This window comes from Meleagris gallopavo, chromosome 3, assembly GCF_905368555.1.
Source record: "Meleagris gallopavo chromosome 3, MGAL_WU_HG_1.1, whole genome shotgun sequence".
Classification (NCBI taxonomy): domain Eukaryota; kingdom Metazoa; phylum Chordata; class Aves; order Galliformes; family Phasianidae; genus Meleagris; species Meleagris gallopavo.
Genome location: NC_139406.1, coordinates 6,071,213 through 6,092,822, shown reverse-complemented (window position 1 = coordinate 6,092,822; position 21,610 = coordinate 6,071,213). Strand labels below are relative to the sequence as shown.

Here is a 21,610-nt window from a genome sequence, read left to right as displayed (position 1 = left end):
AGTCATATAACATCTGTAGTGGGGTTAAAAGGATTTGTAAGAATCACTCTGTATTGGAAATGAATACACTTAAAGCATCAGTTTAACATTTTATGATTTTTAAATGGTTTGTTTTAATTATTGTGATACTGTTGTTACCATAGTATTTGAAAACAAAACCTGAAAGCACTTACTGTTGTTTTTTCGTTGTTGTTGTTGTTGTTGTTTTTCTGCATAGATATTGTAATTGTGTTTCAACATCAGGATCAGAAGTGAAAACGGAATGAAAAGGTCTAATTTGTTTTTGAAATAATGATTTTAATTCATGTTTCCTTAATGTTATTAATTTGATTCATTGATTGAGTCTCAGTTTTAATACAGTCTTTTGATTTTAAGCATACACAAACGTATGTTAAGATACTTAAGTATTTGTTGTGGTAGCAAATTAGTACGTGTATAAATCTAGGATGCATCATGAGTACACCTTAGTGTTCAAATGTGCAAAGTTGGATGATGATATTAAATGCATTTGATGCACTAAAAATATTTATTGATATGCATGTGTACGTTTTGGTATTTGACGTGGTATTAGGTAATGAATTTTGTAAGCCGTGTTACTTTGACCATACAGAATGCAGCTGCACATAAGGATTTTTGATGGAGTTGTTGGCAAGCTGATAAATACTGCCTGAATTTACGCTCAATTCTAGTTATTTCCAGCATTAGAAAGAATGATTGAAGAAAGAGCAGCTGGTCAGTATCTTTAATAGTTATTTTTTTGAACCCTAAATTGCTTAACCGAAGACAAGTAGGAGGTGTAAATACTCAAAAGTTGTTAAATCTCTTCAGAAGCATAGTTCTACAGTTAAAAAATTTTTGCATTCAGAAGACACAGTTGTTCTGCTGTGGGAAAGCTTTCTGTATACATTCTTCTGTGGTCTGTGATAGAGATTACATAGGGGGAAGCTAATTTTTTTTTTTTTTTTTCCACGTGCATCTTATACTGGTCTATAAATTGCATATTAGAGTCACTTCTTTATAAAGAGGATAAATTTATAGTTATAAACTCCTTACTGCGTGGCAAAGTAATCACAAACACGTTAAGAGGTTTGTGCATAAAGTACTGGCTAGAGCAGATGAAGATATGTTTTTTTGCAATTGAATTATTTATCTCTTGCACTTGAAACTTTTTCGTCTGTGTATTTTGCTTTGCATTTTCCTTGGTAGGAGAGGTTGCCACAATGCAGCTATTAGATGACTATATAACAGGAAGGCAGTATTGCAAATATGGCAGTACATAAACAGACAAAGAACAATGTAAATTCATCTTAATCCATTTACCAGAAAAATATGAAACGCAAGTTTAAGCTGGAAAATAGGTTACTGTATTCACATACCTCATTCATGGGAGTATATGAAGCCGGAGTTCTCCTTTTCTACTTAAATCAGGAGACATTATTTATTGGCAAGACCTACGCATCATAGAAATTGTCTTCTGGCCTGCTGTGTCCAGATGCCTCGCTGCTTGGCCTTGGAAAAGCTGTGACTGCTGCTGGGGTCAAATAGCCCGTCTGTACAGACTTGCAGCCAGCTTTGGGGTAATAACTTTTGGACACTGCTAACCCTACAGATTTCACTCAGTGTCCTATGAAATGCTTCATATAACAGAAAAAGAAAAAAAAAAACAACAACACCAAAAACAAAGTTCCCAAGAAAAAACCAAACAAACAAAAAAAAAAAACAACCAAATTTCTTTAAACTCTTCAATCTCCATTGCAGGAGTTTTGCTGAGTCAACTTTCAGGAAAAGCACTGGACAACCTTCAACAACTTCTTTACAGAAGGAAAGGAGAATTGAGTTGTGTGGTCATTTGTAGCACTGCAGCTGACTCTCTGGATGTGCGTGTCCTGCAGCAGCTAGAAACAGTTGTTCTTAGCTCTATTGTGTGGTGAGAAAGTAGGGTGTCAAGCTGAATTCAGGTTATGACTTCAAGCTGATCCAGGGGAGATTTAGGCTGGACGTTAGGAAATACTACTTTCTGAAAGAGTGTTCAGGCACTGGAATGAGCTGCCCAGGCAGGTGACGGAGTCACCGACCCTGGAGTTTTTCAAGGAAGATTTGGATTTTGTGTTGAGGGACATGGGTTAGTGAGAACTGTTGGTGATGGGTGGATGGTTAGACTGGGTGATCTTGAAGGTCTTTTCCAACCTTGGTGATTCTGTGATAGGGAATATCCGTCTGTCAGTGACTGCTGGTTTTTGAGAGTGAGCAAGGCAGCTGATTCGAGTTGGAGCAGTAGGCTGGGAGGTTTTTCTGCAGTGTTGTGATGGCTGCTCCTCCACCATTAACTGCATTCTGGGGAGTGTGTGACTCACATGTGTAGTCTTGAAAGTTGCTGTGGCAGCCAGCTCAACTCTGAACAGTGGCCAGCAAACTGTTTTTTCATGTAGCATATTTTCTCAGACCTCATCTGCTTTTGTTAGACCATACACCTAGGAACACTGGGTGACAGCACCAAGCACTTAAAGAACTGGGCTTCTGTTTCATTTAACTTATGTTTGTCCTTTATTATGTACCCACATATTTTGTGAGTACATACTAAAGTGGGAATCTGTACCGCATTCAAGGGAAATAAAATGCATTCTTTGCTTAGATTTGTTATTCTATTGAGTGATTGCTGGAATTGATTGTAACTGTAACTGCTGGAAAAAAAAAAACAACAACATAGCATTGGTGATGTATTTTTTTTAATTGACTCTTAAAAATGATTGTTGTTTCAAAACCAGAGCACACAAATAGAGTTTCTGCTAAAACCTCCTCTTAATCTTTGCTTTCTTCCTGTTTCCTTACCTATCTGATATCTTCCATTAAATACTTCTTGTACTGCTAGGCTGTACCTTCTGCATAGCATGTTGTATTTTGCAGTCAGTAAAGAACAGTGGGTTGGCAATGCTACTGGATGGGTAGCCCAAAATTAACTACTGGATTCTGCATAGGAACTTGAGTCTGATGCTTTTCCTTTCGCAGCGGTTTACTATGTTCATATGTGATAATTAAAAAAGATGAGAGGACACTCGCGAAGGAAAACTGGAATCTAAATACACCAAATCAATGTGGAAAATGCACGTTTTTTGTGGCTGTGTTTAGTTAAGTACAATAAGTATGTCTTAATTTTGTGTCGGAATATAAAACAGAGTGGGTACAGCAGTGAACTGTAACATAACTACTGTGGGAAAGTGTGCTGCAACTATAGATACCAGCAGGAATGTCTGAAAATATTTTTAAGTGAAGCCTTGTGGAGTAATGAACTGATCTAAATTTTGTACATGATTTTGAGACTTCACCAACTACTTAGGCATATGCAGTGTCATGGATTCACATCTAACCGGCTAGCTTGAAAAACATATGAAATAGTGTTGGCAGCAGGAGCAGAGAAGTGATCATCCCTTCGTACTCAGCACTGGTGAGGCCGCACCAGCTTTGGGCCTCTCACTACAAGAAAGATTCTGAGGCCCTGGAGCGTGTCCAGAGAAGGGCAACAGAGCTGTGAGGGGTCTGGAGCACAGGCCTTATGAGGAGTGGCGAAGAAGTGGAGAAGAGGAGGTTCAGGGGAGACCAATCTCTCTGCAACTTCTTGAGGGGAGGTTGTGGTGAGGTGGGGGTTGGCTTCTTCTGCGTAACTAGTGAGAGGACAAGAGGGAACAGCCTCAAGTTGTGCCAAGGGAGATTCAGGCTGGATATTAGGAAAAATTTCTTCTCCATAAGAATGGTCAGGCTCTGGAATGGGCTGTCCAGGAAGGTGTTTGAGTCACTGGCCCTGGAAGTCAGTAGAATAGATGTCAACTACGTTGATTTTCTATGTCTTTCAATCTAGAGGAGATATTTTCCAGCCCAATTTTCAGAGCACTGTTTCGTAGCACAGAACGCTTTTTCAGCATACACCTAGTGTAAGCAAAGCATGTGTCTAAGTGCCCTTCCTGAATCGCTGCTGCTCACATATGCCGTGTAACAGGGAAACAAAGTTTAAAATATTTAGTGTAATTTTGTTTTACTTATCTGTTTTCTTTATACATTTTCAAGTGTTGCCATACGTGCTATTCTTTAGCTTTTATATGGGGGCCTAAACAATTAAATGTATGTACATGGGAGACTGTTAAGTGTCAAGGTTTCTGTCTCACACAGAGGATAATATTAACCTATCGTCTCATGGGTGTATGCCTGTGTATCTCTGATTAGTTAATGTTCATTTTGAAATTAGCAGATAGGAATTGTGCTTCCACTGGGGAATCACATTTAGCACAAATTTAAGAAGAAAGAAATTGAGGAGATATGTTACTGCCACTTGCTTGGATTGTCCTTTACCTCCTTATGATGCTAAATGTTCATCAAATCCTTGTTAAACGTCTCGAGTAAAACTAGTATGAGATTTGTTGATGTTTTTTGAATGTTAACAATTTCCAAACGTTTTTGCAAAATTTAACTCTTTTTGAATCTTTTATAAGGGACTTAATATTAGCCACTAAGCACACAACATCTAAACAGAATATAGATTAAATTTCATAGTTTTATTTTCCATGTTTTCTCTGTCTTAATAACAGTACAGACCTAAATCTGAATGCAAGCAGTTTTAGAAACCAAGTTTTTCTATTCAATATGTATCTGAATCAGCCTATCTGCACAAAAAATGAGGTCATGCTTGCTAGCTGAATAGTGTTGTATCAACACTATTTTATGTGTACTAGATTTAAGCTGTAACTTGGACTTGCTGTATATCAGTAATGACCAGGGGAAAAAGGGAGTTACGGGCATAAAAATTGTTCCTACAGGTTGAAGCAGTTTCAAACTACATCTTCACAGTAAAAATAAGAAATACAGATGTATGTAAAATACTGCACGTAGAATAGAAACATTACACACATGGCTTAATTCAAAATCCAGTGGACACAATAAATACAAGTTTTAACAAATCATGTAATTTTAGCCTTTCCAGATCACTATAGATTTATAACATAGTGTATCCTGTCTGGAGAAAGAACTCTTTGTTGTCGTTTGTGGTAACCTGCTTTTATGCTTTTGGTGAACAGAATAGTTAATGCCTTGCGAGAGCATTTCAGAGTGCTGTAAAAAGAGTGTCTGAGTGTCTGGTTTTTATGTTGTCAAATCTCATATAGGGTTAGACTGATGATTGTGTTAAGACTTGTATCTATGATTGGTTTCTATCTTGAATATTCAGTAAAGTTACGTGATAATGAGTCATAATATGGTTTTCTGCTATTGACTACTTAGGATCATACTTTTTACAGGATGCAAAATTATTTGAAGTATTTTGAGAACAGCAAAAGCTGAAATCAGCCTTTTAACACTTTTTCCCAAAATACACCATTTACTTTACAGTATCAAAGTGAAGCACAGTAATTACTACGTTAAGTGAGATAATCTTTTTGTGTTTTCATTAATAATGCAAATAAACGTTTTTCCCTTGGAAAAAAAAAAAAAGAAAAAAACATCTAATTCTTTAGAACAAAGTTCATTTTGTTGATTTAATGAAAAGTGCATTGAAGCAGTAATTATGTTTATGAAACAGTAGTGACTGGAGATTTTCTATTGTTGCTTTTTAATGTAGCATCTGTAGGGGCTGCTCCAAGCTTCCTATCCCTTGTGCACAGTTTGTATGGAAATTAATTGTTCTGTCAACTTCCCTTGACTTGTGGCTGGGTTGGAACATCTTGCTTGCTAATTCTCTCACAAAAAACTTGTTTCACATTCACTTTATATGCTCATCTAATACTTTTGGTTAATTCTTAGTGTTTTTTCGAGTTCTATCCTGAGATTTGTCCTCTAACATGCTGAGGATTTTTCCTCTAAAGAAGAACATAATTTCTGACCTAGCATATCTTTAGACATATTTACTTCTTGAATATAGAGTGTTTGTTGTTGTTGTTGGTCTTGCTGTTTATTTTTTTGTGCAGAAAATCAGTCACAATCTCTGAAGTGGCACCTGCATTCACTCCACAGAAATCCAAATTTAAGGGCTTTAGTAAGGAGCAGCCTTCAGGTGCAGGAGCTCGTGTTCTCTTTATACACCCTTCTGCTAGGTTGCTGAGACTTGGAAAAAGCCCAAAGAAATGTTTTAACAATGGGAAATTGTATCTTTGCAAGTTTGATAGATACTCTCAGCCCATTGTTAAACACTACAGACTGCCTGAGGTAATGCAAAACTGAGTCTTTAACTGAAATAAGTTTGTTCTGGAACTACTAGTCATGATTCTGGGTACGTTAATAAATATTTTCTGTAGATCTGCTTCATAAATTCCTTCTTTAAAAAGTGTCTGTACCTCCCAGCCTCATGAAATGAGTTCTGGTAATGCTGTTGTATGAATGCAGCTTTGCATTTGTTGATGAATATTCTCTCCGTAACAAACAAATGCTTGTTTCTGTTTTTCACTTATTCCTTAATTTTCTCCTTTGCCATATTTCTAATAGGTAATTAATTTTGCTAATTACTGTCTAGAGATGGATGCCTATCGTTATGGTATGATATAAAATCTCTTCAAGATACTGCTTGCTTTGTCCTCTGTGCTCCTAATTTTCTGCTACCCTTGGATCCACAGTTACAACATATTTTCTGCTTTTCTTGTAGTAGGAAGGCCAGCGTCTGTGCTAGGCCTGCCAGATTAAACTCAGACACTTGGTTTCACCTTGAGAATTGTAGTGTTTATATTGTGATTAGTCCATCTTTCTGCCTAAGAATTCTTGATGTCTCATGTCTCTTCATGTCTCTCTTTTTGGATAGCCAAAAAGCTACATTTGTTTGCGGCAGGCACACGACAGACTTTCCAGGTTCCAGGTCTTCAGCAGACTGTGATGAGGAGAGATCATAACTATTACATTCCAACTGATCTTCATCTCACAAAATCAAGTACATAAAACCACCTCGTTCCATTTCATTCTCTGATTTTTCAGTACCGGTTTATTTTAATTTTGCAGCTTAAATCTGCTCCAATAGTAACAAGTGAGTAAGGGCATTACTGATAACCTTTTACAATTATGTTTTTAGGGGGATTGTATTCTCTTTCATAAATATTGTATGTTTTTTTTCCTGAATCCCACCAACTCTTAGAGGATTTCCTAAACTTTATTGTTTTCCACAGTATAGGACTGTTACAGTTCTAGAGGAGTTGCCTTGTTCTGCTGGTTCTTGTTTCATTTCAAATAGTATTCATGCTGCTTCACGTTCTAACTGTGGAAATCTCAGGAGCTCTCTGGGTTCTTTATGTTCCAGGTCTTCTTCTCTTACCAATGTCTTTTCAAGACACAGGGAAATCTGTTTCCCTTAGTCTTCAGATACTATTCCTGTGCTTTGAATCAAGTTGGTATACCCTACAGATAGTTATGCTCCCTCTTATCAAATTACACATATTTATTCAATGACATTGAAGAGTAGTGAAGAGAGAGGAGGTTTTTTTTCATCTTTGCCTTGCAGCTAGCATCTGACCCTCCAAGCTACTCAGAAGCTTAAAACTCCAGCTGCTAACTTGAGGTAAAAAATAGCAGTTCATTTGTAGTAGCTAGTCTTGATCTAGGATGCATCATCTTCACTGCTTTACTGCTCCCTCTCACTCCCCTCCCCTCCTTCATTATTTCCTCTCGGAGAAGTGTTTTGCCCTTCTTTTCAAACACTTCACCAATGTTTCTGGAACTGATCAGCTGCCCATATGTCAATGCAAGTGCATCAGGAAAGCTGATGTAGAATCACCTAGCGTCAAGGTCTGTTTTGAACTTTCATAGTTAACTTATGATGGCTGTTTTGAGATAAGTACCTATTTCTTGGCTGTGGCAATATGTTGAACCCTCTAGGCATATAGAAAGATTTTTATTGTTGTTACCTTCGATTTTCTTGCTAGTTTACAATAAGAGCCAGGAAACAAAATCTAAAAAAATATTTTTACTTATTACTGTTATATTTATCCATCTTAAACACAATTTAAAGGAGTGCTTCAGTTTAACCTTTCTCCATCTTTGTCAGTCATCACTGAGAATTTAAAAAAAAAAAATCTCCACTGTTTCTTAAATCAGTGAAGGTACTTTTTATTACTTATCTATACTTTTGTTACTCTTTCAACTGACTGTCTGAACTGTGCTTGCTAATAAGTTTGGTACTTGCTACGATATTTCTTTTTAATTCAGATTGCTATCAGAACGTGTCGTGACTTAAATGAGAGAGCAGTCTCCAAGCAGTATTTGTTGCATGCTGTCACTCCAGTGGTGCCCGTTGACTGACTTCTTCCAGTATATCATTCTAATTAGTTTTTAAATGAATGAATAACTCTTTGCACGCACTTACCTTGGAAAATTTGCTTAATGATTTTGCGAAAGTTATTGTTGCAAGATAGACTCTCTGTTTCCCTGTGATCCAAGTTATATTGCATTGTGTTCATTGGGAACATAATTTGCATTACCTTATCACACCTTCATTAGTAAAGCACACTGGATTTCTTTGAAGTTAAGCTCATGGGTTTTGACTTAATGAGAAAATAGCATTGTTTCTGTGTCTGAAGTGTTATCTCCGAAATTTTAATTCCAGAGCTACGTACAGCCATGTTTCAAGCACACCACAAAGCTCGTGGCTCACTTTGCTCTGAAAATTTAAGACCAGATTGTCACCTTTGCCAAAGTAGCATGCAGTAAAACATTGAGGTTACACAGTAGAAGCTTCGAATCTTTATGTGGGTGGCGAGGGTGTATACGTGAGATTTTGAGCCATGTGCTATACTTATGGTACTAAATAATGTATTCATTATTATTCAAATTTGCTTTCTATGCAGCTCACAGAGGCAGTAATTCCCTATGCAACCTTTTTCTATATGGTCATATGCAAATAATTGCTTTTTAAGGAAAAACTGCTAGAGTATGATAGTAAAAAATGTTAATCTAATAGATCTTCCTTTTATAAGGCCATAGATCTTAAGTCCGTCCAGAAGCATTGCCCTCTACATCCTCTTTGTAGATCTTAGTCCTGAAAACTAACTGGGACTCAGGTGTGCAATTATGAACACCTCTGTAGAGGGATTCAGAATTATAGCCATCATAATATAGCTATCCAGAATGCAGTTCTGCTTTGATACTCTTATATTATTTGTTTACTTTCAAAACCTTCGTCTCGAACATTAAATTAACTTTATACACCAGCAGTGTTTGTTCCCATATTCAGCCACTTGAAGCCTGTCATCTTCAGAGGCGTTAATGTCATACACTTCTCAGTTGATGATAGCATCCCTGAAAACCACACTGCTAGCATTTCTTGTGGGATACTGCCTCTGAAAACTTGAGAACAGTTAGCAGTGTGCAGTAACAACTGTCTGGTGTAAGACTGCTCAGCTTTTTAGTTAGAGTATATGAATTGTGTCCTAAATGTATTTAAATAGCTGGCCTCTCTGTTAAACTTAGGGGTCTGGTGTTTTGTTTTAACAGCGTGTTTTCTAAGTATTTTCTTGGTAAGTATGTAGCATATAAGTAGCTGTGTTTTGTGTGATTGACTGGTGTGGTATAAATTGTATTTCATTAGGTACTTTGAACATGGAGTGGAATAGTATGTTAAACTGAGTGTTATTGTGCGTGTGTTAACTGCTGTTCTCTTCACAGCCTTGATCCTTCCCATGTAGATGTTTGCAAGTGGAAAACATTTTATATAATGATTTCTCATAAAGTAATAGGCAGATAAATATCCAGCCAACTTGTTTGTGTAGCTTGTGATGTGGGAATTATGTCTCTCTAAATCTGTCAGCTGTTTTGAGTAACTCTTTTGAGCTGAGAATATTTTCCTCAAAATCTGCTTTGCTTTAATGTTCATCTTGCTGGGTGCCATTCTTCTATCTTTCACTGTACTGCAGAAGTTCTCAATATAAATGATCTTGAAATGAAATTTTGGAATGAAACTTGACACAATAGCAATTTTACTTCTTTATTTTCTTTCTTTATCCATCAGTGATTCTGCTTCAGATGAAGATCTGAAATTGTTCTATTCTTCTGTTCCCTTTCTCCCCATGTTGCTGACTTCAGCATGTCTTGGAAACCTGCTTGACATTTTGGTGGCTGTTCTGGTTTACTTTTTTTATAAGACACCACCAATCCCAGTGCATTTCACAAAAAGTGTCTCACTTTCATCAGACTCATTCCTTAGATGGAAGTAGTTTAATAATTAGAGGGCTATTGCTCCCCATTTACTTAATATCCAGCTCAAGTCAGCTGCACAGTCTTTTTTCAAACAGTCTCCACTCAGCTTTATTCTTGTGATGACATGTTCATCAATCTTTTTTAATGACAGTTAACGTGTTCTGTTGTTTTTCTAATTTCTCTTTGATAATAGCTCAGAAAGAGGCAAAAGCTAATACTGATTTGAAGATGATGTGGACATACTGATAGTCCCAGGCTTCTCACGTAGAGCAATCAGAATGAGACTCACCACAGTGTCTGTATTGCAGTAGAGGAGAAGATTTATTTTCTCTGTGTTCTGTTTGGCACTTTCTGTTTTTGCATGGTACCTAGCAGTAGTCTGAGTCCTGTTCTGCTGAATTTTAGCACTGATCATACTGGAAGGGGATTTCAACCAGTCTGCTATTTCTGGTGCAGATTCTGGTCTCAAAGTACATTTTGAAGCATGGCAGTGTATATTAATGAAGTTTGGGGTGTAATATAGAATACTTACCAATTCTTTACTTGCATTTTACTTACAATCAACTTACTGAGGTTTGTCTCTTGTCCCTTGCATCCTATAAGTTCCAGTACCTTTTGCTGCCTGCATGCTGGAAAATGAAAAAAAATGAACCTGCACCTGAAAGAAAAATGAAAGCAGCATCCCATTTGTCTTAATTTTAGAAATACTTTCAGTGATTTTTATCTTCTTGTGCCTGTATTGCTGAATGCTGTCAACACTCCTCTCAAAAATGTTACAGTGTGAAATGATATCTTGAAAACTAACAGAGAGATCAGAGGTGCAAGGGATCTGTCACACAAAGGAAATAAGGACTCTTCTGACTGGAAAAGCAGTATAGCAGAGAAGGACTAGAACAGAAGTCAATAAAATCATAAGTAAAAGATGAGAAAGTGAATAGAGTTATTTCTTGTCTTTTCCAGACTGAGAATTAAGGTGCATCAAATAAGCGTTAACAAGTGGCAGGCTCAGAACAAACAAGTTTTTCTTTTCACAGCAAGTGCGCATGTGCTGGAGGGTTTGGGATTCACGGGCAGACTGGACAAGCTGATGGAGGAGTAGTCCATCACAGCCTGCTGATTGGAAAACCACCTGACAAAATCCCATTGTTGGAAGGAGGAAGGGATTCTGGGGACCATACATCTTGGACACTTCGTGCTTTCCTGGCTTCTGCTGGTGGCCATTGCTATTAGCAGATGCCTGGGCTTAGGTGAACCTTTGATCTGACCTACCTTATCTTCAAAGTCCCTGAATCATTAGTTGATAGTAGATTACAGTGGGGAGAAAAAGAGTTCAGAAGGATTTTTCTTCTTTAATTAGCATTTGTTAATGGAGCACAGCTTGCACTTTTTTTTTTCTTGGATTTAATCATGCCAAGAAGGCATGTTAATCATTTTGGTTTATATGCCTGATTTCTTTGTCAGAGTGAAGAGCTAAATGACTGTCAGTGAAGGAGACATGCACGAGTCCTCAGGGCCCAAGACATTCAGTACTGGTGATAAGCATTGTGTCAGACAGAGAAAAAATTTATAATGTTCTCAGCTAGTCATGACTGAGATCCTATTATTTCTGGCTATGCCTGACAGCTCTAATGTTAAACAGTGAAGGGTCATAGAAAGTTAGTGCAGCAAGCATTAAGTACATTCCCCAAAACAGGTCCCTGGTGCAACCCTTAGTAAATTCAAACTTTATTTTTAGTAATGACCTTTAGTAATGTGAGCCTTGATCCACTGAGATGCTGTTCACTTTCGATGCATCTCCAAATCCCTTTTTTACGCGTTTTAAATCAACACATGCTTATTCTGAATTTATGCATGTGGATAGATGGAGAGATGTAATTTAAACACATCTGTTCAAATATGCATTTCAGATCAACTTGGTGCCGGTTCTCATAATACGGCTGAGTTTTTGACGGGTATTATATCCCTAAAGTACACAGCAGATGGTATTTATTAGAGTTTGAATGGAAATGAACTTTAAGGATGTTGAGCTTTTTGTCTTACGTCGTGGCTGTCTTTGTTGTTTTTTGTTTTTTTTTATCATAAAACAATAATGATCTGAGGTTATAAATCTGTAATGGAGTTATGTAAAATGTTTCATCTTATGGGAAGGGTAAAACACCCTATAGCTGAATTAAGTTAGTCCAACTCTTAACTGTGATGTGGGTTTTGGTTTATTTTTGTTTTGTTCCTTTGTGAGTTTTTTTTTGGGGGGAGAATATTGATAGTGGGAAATGTTACAGTATTGCATATGAAGTATTATGACTGCATCTAACAGGAACGCCAGCAGCCCTCACTATAACTGTTTAAAGAGAGTAAAATTGGGAGTATTCCTTCATCCTCAGCCAGCAAGCCATGTCAACTAAGAAATATATTTTATCCAGGTCAGTATTCCCCAGCACTAAGGACAGACTGAATCCCAGCTCACATGGGATCCTTCCTACCAGTACCTTCTCAGGTTGTATCAGGAAATGAGGTCTCCTGCTTGTCTCATGGTGTCATTCAGCCCAGTTTGTGAACAGCCTCTTTTGGGGCATGGGGTGGGCTCGGTAAATAATGGTGATATAAAATATTCATTCTTGCTCTCAGTCTGTATTGACTGATCTCAGATACTGCTGTGCAGCCTTTCCGAGGTTGATGGATGCAAGTGTTGATGTGCTTGTGTCAAAACTGTTAATGGCTCCACAGTTTGAAAACCACCTTGTAAGCTGCATTTGCAAATCAGTTTGAAGTTGCTGTTTATCACAAAGCTCAAGTGCAACGTTTCCCCCTGTGGAAATCATTTTTAGTGCTTTAGTGCTTTGTAAAATGTAAAACACAAAAACCAGAGTGCACACAATGGTTCTCTGGTTGTAAGGCTGGGCTTTATGTAGGTTTTGATACCCTGGAAATCTGAAGTTTCTCACTATGAACCACCTCTGAATTACGTGGTAGTGCTTGTGGTCTTCCCAATTATTCTCCTGTTGTGTATATTTGCATATATACCCCTCTTCATGGAGGTCTGCAAGCATATGTTGAGTCCTGCTCTGGGGTCATGTCTAGACTTTGTTTCATCTGTTTGTTGTTGGTTTTTTTGTTTGCATGTTTTTAATAGAAGAAAAAATTCACACTATAAATACAATATGGTCTTACAGTTTCTTTGTCTGATTTGTTGTGTCTGAGACATCGTCCAGCTATGGATCCAAGCTGTGAAAGCAATAAAAGAAAAAATTCTAAGACTATCATTTTACATACATAAATATATAACATATAACTTACTTGAAACAATAAATATTATCAAATGTTTACTGTTGTGTGAAAGTAGACTTGTGAGACTACTTGTAAATGAACCCTTTATAGGCTTCTACTAGCAGTAACAACAAAAAGATATCTTCACTGTGATGCATGCAAACTGTGAGGTGAAGGAAAACTGGTTTGTTAGGCAGCCTAAAATTGTGTTAGGTGGTAATAGAGAACATTTTAAAATACTTGAGATAATATAATTGCTTTGCAGATGGAACACGTACATGAATGAAAGATGCTAGCAGGTGCCCTGCCAGGGTGGAATCTCATGCTATTGTATGTAATAGAAATATGCACACCGTAAACAGGTTGAAATTTGCTAGAAGTGATAAAACAGAAGGTCTGAATAACTAATTTGTAACTCAGTTTAAAAATAATGAAGTTTAACCATGACATTTTATTAAATGATTTTCTGTTTTTCTCTTGCACTGAATAATAGCAGCTTTCTGTTTTAGAGAATGAGACCACAGGTTTCACCCATTCCTCTCAGTGCATGATTGTGTTTGACAATACTAGATGTGATGTACTTTTTTTCCAGTATACATTTATTACATGTTTTATAAAAATTCAATTAAAATGTGGTAAATTTGTATTTTCAACTGGCCAAGTCCAGGACACTTTTGTAGAAGCAAATGTAAGGTGTTTCAAACTTAAGCAACGCTTGAAGTCAGATACTGATTCTAAATACAGATGAGCAGAAACAGTATAGTAGATTAGAAACTATTCTATACAATGTGTAGAAGTATGTGTACTTCTGTATGTATACATATACTATGTTGTATGTATATAGTAGATATGTTTTTATACTATGTATGTTTATTTTATTGGAGTCTTACTCCCTGGCCATGTTGTATGCAATATCTTGCCATCTCTGTGTTCCTTTATATTGTGTAATCATATTGCAGGCTGAAATATCTGCCCTGTCTTGCTATTTTTACTTTTATTGCTTGATTTTGTAGTAGTGTTTTTAAAATACTAAAAAAAAGCGATATTCTGATCTCCTCTACTGTTTGTCCTGATTGTTTCTGTGATGGTGTTACATGTTTAGAGCAACTGACATGAGTGTTGAAAAGAGCTCATCTTTTCTCACATGAAGGTTTTGGACTTGTACACCCTTTACTAGCTTTAAAAGCACGTGGAAAGATTACTAAGAAGATCATTGTGAGTGGATATCCATTTCTTGGAAGTCTGTACATCCATAGCATAATTTAGGGTAAATCTTAAAAAGATGGAAACACCTTTGCTTCAGAAATGACATTCAGGCTTATTCCCCAAGCTCCAGGTTGTACCCTGGGCTGTACTGGACTGATAGTCCATGGAAAGAGAAAGATACAGCAAAGTGTAGGAGGGTCTCAGATCTGAGGTAGGCTTTCTGAAAGTGTGGAAAGCTCTCCATGGCTTAATTCGCAGGTGAATCTCTGTAGAGTCAAGGGAGAGACAGAGTGAGATTTCATTTTATTCCTAGCCTTTGACAGAGGCAGTGCTTCCAGCTGAGTACCCTGTTTCCCTTCTGCTTCAGCTCATAGGACTCCTCAGTGAGCAGTACAAGCCTGTCAGAAATCCTACAAGGTTGGTTCTTTATCCCACAAGACTGGTTCTTTAGAGGAAAAAAAGAAAATGGGGGAAGAAAAGGCCTGGAAGACCACGCAGTCTTGAGGAAGATGCGGCTGCTCTCTTCAGCTCCAACCCAACATGGCGTGTTGGGATGCCTGTTCTGTTATGTTCTGTAAACATGCTTCAAAGACAAACTCTCAGGCAGCTTCAAATCATTTAATTTTAATTTATTATCTGGATTTCATTTTCAGTTTTCCTAAAGGGGCGTAAGCTCCATAAAGGCTCTTCTTCAGAGAAAAAGTCTGGGGTGATGTTGTGTAAGAGTTCCACTTTTTCTTTCTAACATTTTTTTTAGCGTGAGGTTCTAATCTATGAATGGAGAAGTTGCTTAGGTCATCACATCTTTGGTTTTGATTTAAGTGAACTCTAGACTTCCCAGGCAGTTCTTACACCTTTCTCTAAGAATGTGTTATTTTAAACTTATTCACAGAGCTCTTTATTCAATCCAGTATTTTGTTACGATGAGAGGGCTGGAGGATCTTGGTTTATGTCAAGGCTGGATTTCAGTGGTAAATGCTGGAAGGGAAATAGAAAGAATATACAATCATGCAAAAGAATTTCAGGTGATCACCTGAGAAGATGATTTTCTATATCAGTCTACCAGGGATTTTGTTTCACATTTTATTCCCAAATCACATTTTGTCAGGAGTTGTCTGACTTTGCTCTGTTGGTGAATTCACTTATGGTAACTCACTGTAATAGCTGCTGTACTTCTGTTACTGCTAGTTCAGCTTCTATTTTCTCTAACAGCAGCAACTGAGTCCCCTGAGTAGAAAAGACCAGAAAGCTCATCACTAGCCTGAATTCTAGTCTGGACTGCCTGCTTATTGACAATGTGCAACAGAGATACTTCAGCAAGAATAACTTCAGGACCTGCAGAGCTGTAGTAGCGCACAGCTTGCTTGAACCATATTTATTCGTCTGGAGTTATTTGGAGCTCCCTCACATGCCTGTGAGCTGTGAGGAAGCAACTCTCGTGGCAGCAGTAACATACATTGTGTTCATAGACTATGCTTCCAGGCATCAGCCTCTCGTCTGGAAGGTAAAACACGTTCTTTTTCTCTGACCCAGGAGGATTGCTTGGCTTGGCTTTAGATAGAGTGTAAGATGTATTTCACTATCATTTCAAACACATCCATTTTTCCTTTCTGAGAGGCTCTGGGCATGTGACCTGTTAGCACCAGTTTATGATTGTTTGTAAGTGTGCTGCACCATACAGCTCCACTATGAAATGGACTCTACTATAAAATGTACTCTACTGTAAGATGGATTCCCTGCTCATTTTTGGATAGTTAGAACTGCCCAAAATGATGGTGATTGTATGACTGATGTTGTTTAGGATCACAGAACTTTCCTTGTGCGAGTGGAAGGGATTTATCTGTGTAGAGGGACAAAAATGAGAAAATATGCTGCTTTGTTTCAGACTGTCAGAGCAGAGGTTGCCTTAATTTTCAAGTGTGTGTGTTTTATACTTTGCTACAGTATGTTTTTCTTAATTGTGTATTTCATTCAGAAATTATGCTTGTGTGCAGAGCTAATTTCTCTCATTTTTGTCCATGAGTGCTGATAGAAAAGCTAAGAGCATGATTTTTGTCAGTAACTGGGTTTTATTCTGTAGGAAATTTCATATCCCTTTTTCCCCCCTTGTTGAAGACTTCTTTTTCAACAGTATAATCAACAGTGGTATAAAAATGTGCAATACAGTGTCGTATTTTGGGCAGTCATACTGGCTTGAACTGTCATTACTTGCTTTTGCTGAGTATACCGTGGCCCTTATTCTCTTTTCATACCCAAACTTTTCTTTGTGTGTAATAATTCCATCCAGAAAGAAGTCTAATTACTAAGATAATTAACACCTTACCACCAAATGGAATTCAGACATTTGTACCATTTATGAATTTTTTAAAATATGTAATTTCCTTTTAACTGAGTGACAACTGGTGTTATGGAGAAAAAGAGCATATTTTATTGTATCTAGCTTGATTGGAGCTAATAATTCATGTTGCTATAGAAACAACCAAACCTTTATAAAGGATGGTATTACTACTACCATTGGTAATAAATGCTTTGACTGCTTCTGATAGTGCCATTAAAATGGTTAAAATAACTTCATTATAATGGTTTTGTCAAGTGTAATGAGCGTTCTGTGCACGTTCTGAGCAATGGCAGCTGATGTTACTGATATTGATTTATGAAGCAATGTAATTTTTTTTCCATAAGCTAACTGTTACTGCACAAAACATTTGTAATGTTTACAAAATCGTGTTGCAGAACCTTTCATCTTGCACTGTGTCAGCCTTAAGAATCCTTTGGTAATTGAAGCAGTTTAACCAATAGTTTGGCAATTTTTTGCTATCCTGTGTAATACTGAGCTTGTTTCCCACTTACTGGACATCTTCAAGGTGTTAGTCCAATAGCTGTATTTTACAAGTTTTGGTTTGACATTCAAATTCTGTGTTTAACTGAAATGTCAAAAAATTGAGTGAGAATCCATGAACTCAAAAAGGAATTGAATTTGGTTTGTTTCTTTTGTGAGCATTTTTCGTAAGGTAAAGATGAAAGAAGATTCCAACAAGACATTGTCTAATAAATTCCTGTGCAGTTAACTGTATATGCTGGCACATGTGAGATGAGGCCAAGACATCTGCTTTAATATAAACTTGTTGCCACTACATACATGCAAATTATTTAGAATCGTAGAATCACTCAGGTTGGAAAGGACCTTAAAGATCATTGAGTCCAACCACAACCTAACCATGCTACCCTAACTCTAACAACCCTCCTCATCCAAACAGTTTCTAAACACATCCAGAAATGGCAACTCAACCCTTTCTGTAAAGAAGTGTTTCCCGATACCCAACCTAAACTTACCCTGGTCATTTCCCCTCGTCCTGTCACCAGTGAGAAGAGACCAGCCCTGCTCTGTTGTGAGCACCTTTCAGGTGTTTGAAGAGAGCAGTAAGGTCTCCCCTCAGCCTCCTCTTTCCCAGACTAAACAAACTCAGTTCCTTCAGTCTCTCCTCATAGGCCATATTCTCCAAGCCCTTCACCAGCCTTGTTGCCCTTCTTTGGACCTGCTCCAGCACCTCCATGTCCTCTCTGTACTGAGGTGCCCAGAACTGAACGCAGCACTCGAGGTGAGGCCTCACCAGGGCCGAGTACAGGGGCAGGATGACTTCCCTAGTCCTGCTCACCACGCCATTCCTGACACAAGCCATTTTCTTTTGTTCTGTTAAGTTTAAATAGTCACAAAAGATATTTACCACCATTTACTGTTTGTGCTAAAAAACGTTGGGTTGAATATAACTTTGCATCCTCTAATATTGCACCTAATCAAATTACTAAGAAAAATACTCTCCTCTTCCCCTTTCCTGGGTCTTTTATCAATAGATTCTCCTGTTGCAGTAGACCTCAGTGTTGCAGAAGGATTCTTTTGGCTATGCCAATTCAAGTTTCTCTGCCCACTATAAGCACAGCATTATTTTTTCTATGGTGATGCACTGTAACAAGGCACCTCTAAGAGAACAGGTCTCAGCTGTTCGCTTGCTATCACCTACCTAAGTACTATAGAGGCATTTAGATTGGAAGGGATTTCTAGAAAGCATCTCATCTATTCCCCCTACTTAAAACAAAACCTACTTTAAGTCAGATGCTACCAATATCTGTATGGGATGCTTACTAGGAAAGGTAAATTATATTTTCTCCACCTTATCATTATTACTGTCCAGAAACCAACTCTTCTGGAACCACAGCCTTGTCTGTGTCAGTATGGAGCACTGGGAGCACTATTCATTTCTGCCTATCAGCAGAAGAGGTTTGTCATTATTCCTACTTTCGAAACAAACTGGCAGAGACACAAAACAATTCAGAGTTTTCCCAGCTTCTCATAAGACAGTGGTCATCCAGCTGGCTATCGTCACATTCAGAAAGCTGTGCTGATATCTCCAGGGTCCCATGCAGTGCTCTGTAAATACCATGCAGTAATTTCTTGGTTGAAGAACTCATTTTTTCTGGGCCATGTGCTTAAGGTTCTGCATCTTCAGTCCAAGTGCAACAGTTAGGAGCTGTTGAATTGATGAACAGGGTTGCTCAGTGGCTGTAAACTGAGGTATTTTGTTTTCCTTTTAGCACAAAGAATATTTGGCTTCTGTGGAGTACTGAGTTAGAAATTAAATTGTGACTAAAAGATGTCTTACTGATATTCGTAATTTCTAGGTTTCGTGAGATGCCAACCCCCTTTTTTGGATATCCTGATCTCTTTTGAAAGCAGTGTTAAAAATTCTAGTGGCTCAGAAGTTACACATTTTGTGGATCAAGTAATAGACTTTAAGAAATCTGTCATCACCTAGAATTTCTGATAAAGGAAGAGTTAGCCCAAGTGTTCTCACTCTTCTATCATGATACTGATCCATTATTTGCTGCAGTGTCTTCTATATTGCTTGTGCTGTCTGCTGAGTACCAAATGTATTTTTCATCCCCAACCAATCATTTTATGTATCTATTTCTTTCTTTCTTCCTCTAAAGATCATTTTAGGCTTCAATTTCTGTAGATAAATTTGAGGAGTTTTAAGTCCATGTATGCTAGCTTTTGGGGGAATAAGACTTACACGTCCTAAGTTCAGTAATTCTTTCTACTTTCTTTACAGAGTGCCTGGAATAACAATTGCTACAGACATCATCTGTGGTTTTCCAGGAGAGACAGATGAAGATTTTCAAGAAACTATGAAACTTGTAGAACAATATAAGTTTCCAAGCTTATTTATTAATCAATTCTACCCACGCCCAGGAACTCCTGCTGCAAAAATGCATCAAGTTCCAGCTGCGGTGGTAAGACACATTCTTTTTTCTCCACTGTACATTGCATATTCAGATATTTTTAAATGCATAAAGCATGTGCATGTAAATGTAGATTTTCTGCAAAACTCTGCTACAGTTCAATTAAAGATTTATGTAAATGCTTGAATTGCTTTTAGAGATTAGCTAGATCACTGGGTGCTTTGTCATACATTAATTATTGTTTAGATTGCTAGGAAGAGTAAAATAGTAGTTATACTGAAGTCATGTTTTTGCTATCAAGTTTGGATTGAGTAAGTGCTAAGAACGGTAGCTAATTGCTTAAGTTTCTTTTTCCCCATTTTAAGACTTCTGTGACTCCAGCAGTCTTAAACCTGTTGTGAATAATTGTGCAAAGTTTTAACAATAGAGCAATAATAATATGTGATTCATTTGTCAGATATCAAATTTGCACACAATAATTCCACAGGGCACCTATAAATAGTGTTATAAGTTATACTCTAAGTTATGTATATATAACTTATACTGTACTTAAAAAATCAGTCTTCCTGATTCCTGAAGAAATTTGCAGTTAGTCTTTCAGTTTTGAGATGTCTTTTTTTTTCTGCTTTTAGCTTAAAAATGGGTCCCTTCCTAGTAACCCAACATTTTCATCTCAGAATCATATGTGGAAAGGAACCACTTTATACCACTTTATATGTGGAAAGGAACCAACTTATTATAGAAAGCAGGTGGCTATTGACTATATTTTGATTGATTAGAAATAGTTTTTTGTAATTAATACTAGCAATCATATACGAATGTATTAATTTCTTAATTGAATTTATTACTCTGCAAAATTTTATAACTTTTCTCCAAACAAATAAGTGTAGCGGACTGCCAGTACAGTAATTTAGATCATTATTGTCTCACTATTACTGGCATAAGTAACATTTATATTTCCTATCAGTATAAGAATGAAAGTTGACCAACAACGTAAGTCTGTTTGAGTAAAAACTGATTATTTCCATTTGCTTATCCTGGTACTCTAATAGGAAGTCAAACCTACGTATCTGTACTTCTATTCCTCCACTTGTGTTTCTGAAAGTGAAGAGTCTCTGCTTGCTCTCAGTGTATTCCATGAATTCTGTAAGATGTCAGCTGCAGAAGACAGGAAATGAGAGTATATCTGGCCTCTGCAATTTATTATTCAGAGAAGTACCTCTTGAGTAACGATTGCTCATTTATTGTAGTCAATCTCATAATAGAAAATATGGGTTTTCAGACATAAGCAGCTGTTGTTGAAATACTATACTTAGCGTAACAAACTGACACAATTGAATTATTTTTATTAGTTTAGAATGCTTTCTGTAAGGTCATTAAAATGAAAAATATGCACAAATGTGATTTCTGGAAGTTAGGCAACTTAAAAACTGAAAAATGATTTGATTTATATTCTTCCATCCACTAGTTTGTAGGTGCTGTATTGTCACAAGAGGTGCAAAGAGCTTAGGTCGTTTTGCCCACTTCTGTTCAACTGTGTGTCCTGGGAAGACATAGTGTGAAGAGCTCATTTATCAAAAGAGTATTAGCTGTTCTGTGGGTGGGATGGTTACTTGGAAAATGGTAATGTCATTTTAACCCAATTTCACATTCTTCTTATTTCTAGCGCGAGTTTAGGGTTAAATAGAGTAAGAACACTCAAAAAAGATGAAGCCTCTAATCCAGGGCTGGTGGAAAATCTGTGATTAAT

General features: G+C 37.2%; 1 protein-coding gene across 2 annotated transcripts in view; it reads left to right on the top strand.

Annotated features, from left to right (window-relative positions):
* CDKAL1 (CDKAL1 threonylcarbamoyladenosine tRNA methylthiotransferase) overlaps nt 1-21,610 on the top strand; it is a 367,634-nt gene that overhangs the window by 247,287 nt on the left and 98,737 nt on the right. For both annotated transcript variants that reach the window (XM_085220113.1, XM_085220114.1), the window contains one exon: nt 19,731-19,911. In XM_085220113.1, coding sequence (XP_085076239.1) covers nt 19,731-19,911 — 181 coding nt within the window. The remainder of the gene's footprint in view (nt 1-19,730; nt 19,912-21,610) is intronic.